The sequence below is a fragment of the Mytilus edulis genome, chromosome 7 (genome assembly GCF_963676685.1).
Source record: "Mytilus edulis chromosome 7, xbMytEdul2.2, whole genome shotgun sequence".
Lineage (NCBI taxonomy): Eukaryota > Metazoa > Mollusca > Bivalvia > Mytilida > Mytilidae > Mytilus > Mytilus edulis.
The window spans coordinates 34,960,382-34,962,403 of record NC_092350.1 but is presented as its reverse complement, the minus strand read 5'-3'; the positions used below and the strand labels follow the sequence as shown (position 1 = coordinate 34,962,403).

The window sequence follows — 2,022 nt, the reverse complement described above, 5'->3', positions numbered from 1 at the left end:
CTTGAAAATATAAAATCTGAAGGCAATACCAATACATTGAATATGCTGATGAAAGACGTATTGAAAAATTTGAAATGCAGTCACAATATTGTAGGACTTAGGGCATTAGGAGTTTTCAATAAATTTATAACAACACCTGTTTGGAAAATTATTGAAGCTGACAATACTCATATTCTGGACATGAATGCACACTATCATAATCTCATCCAATTTTTAGAAGATGTTGCAACTAATGTAGAATCAGCAAATGAACTCTTAACTGTCGACAGGCGACCATTCCCCAATATAAAGATAAAGAAAGATGAAGTTTGGGAAGTTTTGGTTAAACAGCAGACCAATGATGCAGAAACTGTGAGTCTGTTAATGCAGATGGCTACCGCCACATGCAAATCATTAAAAGAAAAAGTAAAAGATCATTTACCTGGTGGAAAATTTGAAAATGTTACAGCAGAGGTACAAATACAAATGAAATCAGTCATTCCGCACAACAAATTACCTGAGTGGGTATTTGGATACCTGGATTGGATCCTAAAACACAGACCAAATTCAACTAGACTAGCCAACGAGGCACACATTGTTTACAAATTGAACAATACATCAGAGTGGCTCCACAAAAAAGTGAACTAGAGATTGAAAAGCTAGTTCAATGGTCAAAGAGAATGTTACCAGTTATCAAGTTTCAGGAGAAAGAAAGAATCAAAGAAATAAAAAAGCAAATGGAGGATTTAAGCAAAGCAAAGGAAGAAAAAAGCAGGACAAAAAAAGCCAAACAACAAGAAGAGAAAAGAGAATTACTGGATGCCATTTTTGTACAGGGGCTCTGGAAGTCAAGGCAAGAAATAGAAATGAAACTTCAACAGAAGTCAAAAACACAGAAAAGAAAGATGCTGACTAGTCAAATAAAATTTAGACAGTTAGTCCTAGAACAATCAGCTGACAAAAAAACTTTCCAAATAAGCAGATTTGAAGGCAAGCCAGTAACTGTAGATATGCTGATGTCGAACTTAGAGATCTTAATAAGATTGGAAAATGTACCAGGTAAGTTGATATTTATACAACTCATAAACATATACATTGAATTTTGGTATATGTTGCCTTAGTGAGACAGCAAACAAACAACACAGTCTAATAAAAATAAAAAATAAATATCTGTGATATTTATACAGCTCATAAAACAAATACATTAAATTTTGGTATATGTTGCCTTGTTGAGACAGCAAACAAACAACACAATCTTATCAAAATAAGAAATATATATCTTCAGATTGACCTGAACATTCACTGATTTAATTGTGTCAAGTTATGCAGATCTAGTTTTAAAAGTGCAATATAACAGCGTGTTTAAATGCAGGAAGAAAAAATACTCATTACAGATACAAACAGCTCCTTGTGCAAAAATTCTTGTTAGTAGACATACTCTTTTAATGAGAAAAAAATGTGCCAGCTTCTATAAATTAGAAGTTGAGTTTCAACAGACCAGCATATGTGGTGATCAACTAAGAAGAACTAAATAGCAATTAAAGAAAAATTATTTACAAACATATGTTTTGATGAATGAAAACAGCTAACTGGGTACTTATAACAAACTTTCCTTTAATTAATTTGATTTTTGTTGTATATATTTCAAATTACTAATATGCTATATAAATGTAAATATACATCAACATAACATAACATACATTAACTTTTATTTCAGAAGTTGAAGAGGTAGAGGAAACATTGCAATTGACAGAAGAATGAATGGCGAAATAACATAACTTAATATATATAGAATGAAATTCAAAACAGTGTGGCTGTGGCCATTGATTGACACATGAAATTCATCCATTGACTGGAACAATTTAGGTGAACGTTTGTATGTAACGACCACTGATCACTATGCACTTTTTAAAGACACTTAAACTATGGGGTCACTAAAGGTTCTCAACACCTCAATAAAGTAATTCGAAAAAATTAATCAGAAATAACACGATGTTTTGATTTATACCAATTATATAAATCAAAACATAAAGGTTATTCCTG

General features: G+C 31.7%; 1 protein-coding gene across 1 annotated transcript; it reads left to right on the top strand.

Annotated features, from left to right (window-relative positions):
• Positions 1–659: 659 nt before the first annotated feature.
• Positions 660–1,779, top strand: LOC139481332 (putative uncharacterized protein DDB_G0274435). Its single transcript, XM_071264575.1, has 2 exons — positions 660–1,038; positions 1,697–1,779. The coding sequence occupies exons 1-2, from the start codon at positions 660–662 to the stop codon at positions 1,738–1,740; spliced, it is 423 nt and encodes a 140-aa protein (XP_071120676.1). The 3' UTR covers positions 1,741–1,779.
• The last annotated feature ends 243 nt before the right edge of the window (positions 1,780–2,022 follow it).

Coding starts and splice junctions, on each gene's coding strand:
- LOC139481332 (XM_071264575.1), top strand. CDS start 660: ATGTTACCAGTTATCAAGTTTCAGGAGAAAGAAAGAATCAAAGAAATA. Junction 1,039..1,696: donor AAGATTGGAAAATGTACCAG/GTAAGTTGATAT, acceptor CTTTTATTTCAG/AAGTTGAAGAGGTAGAGGAA.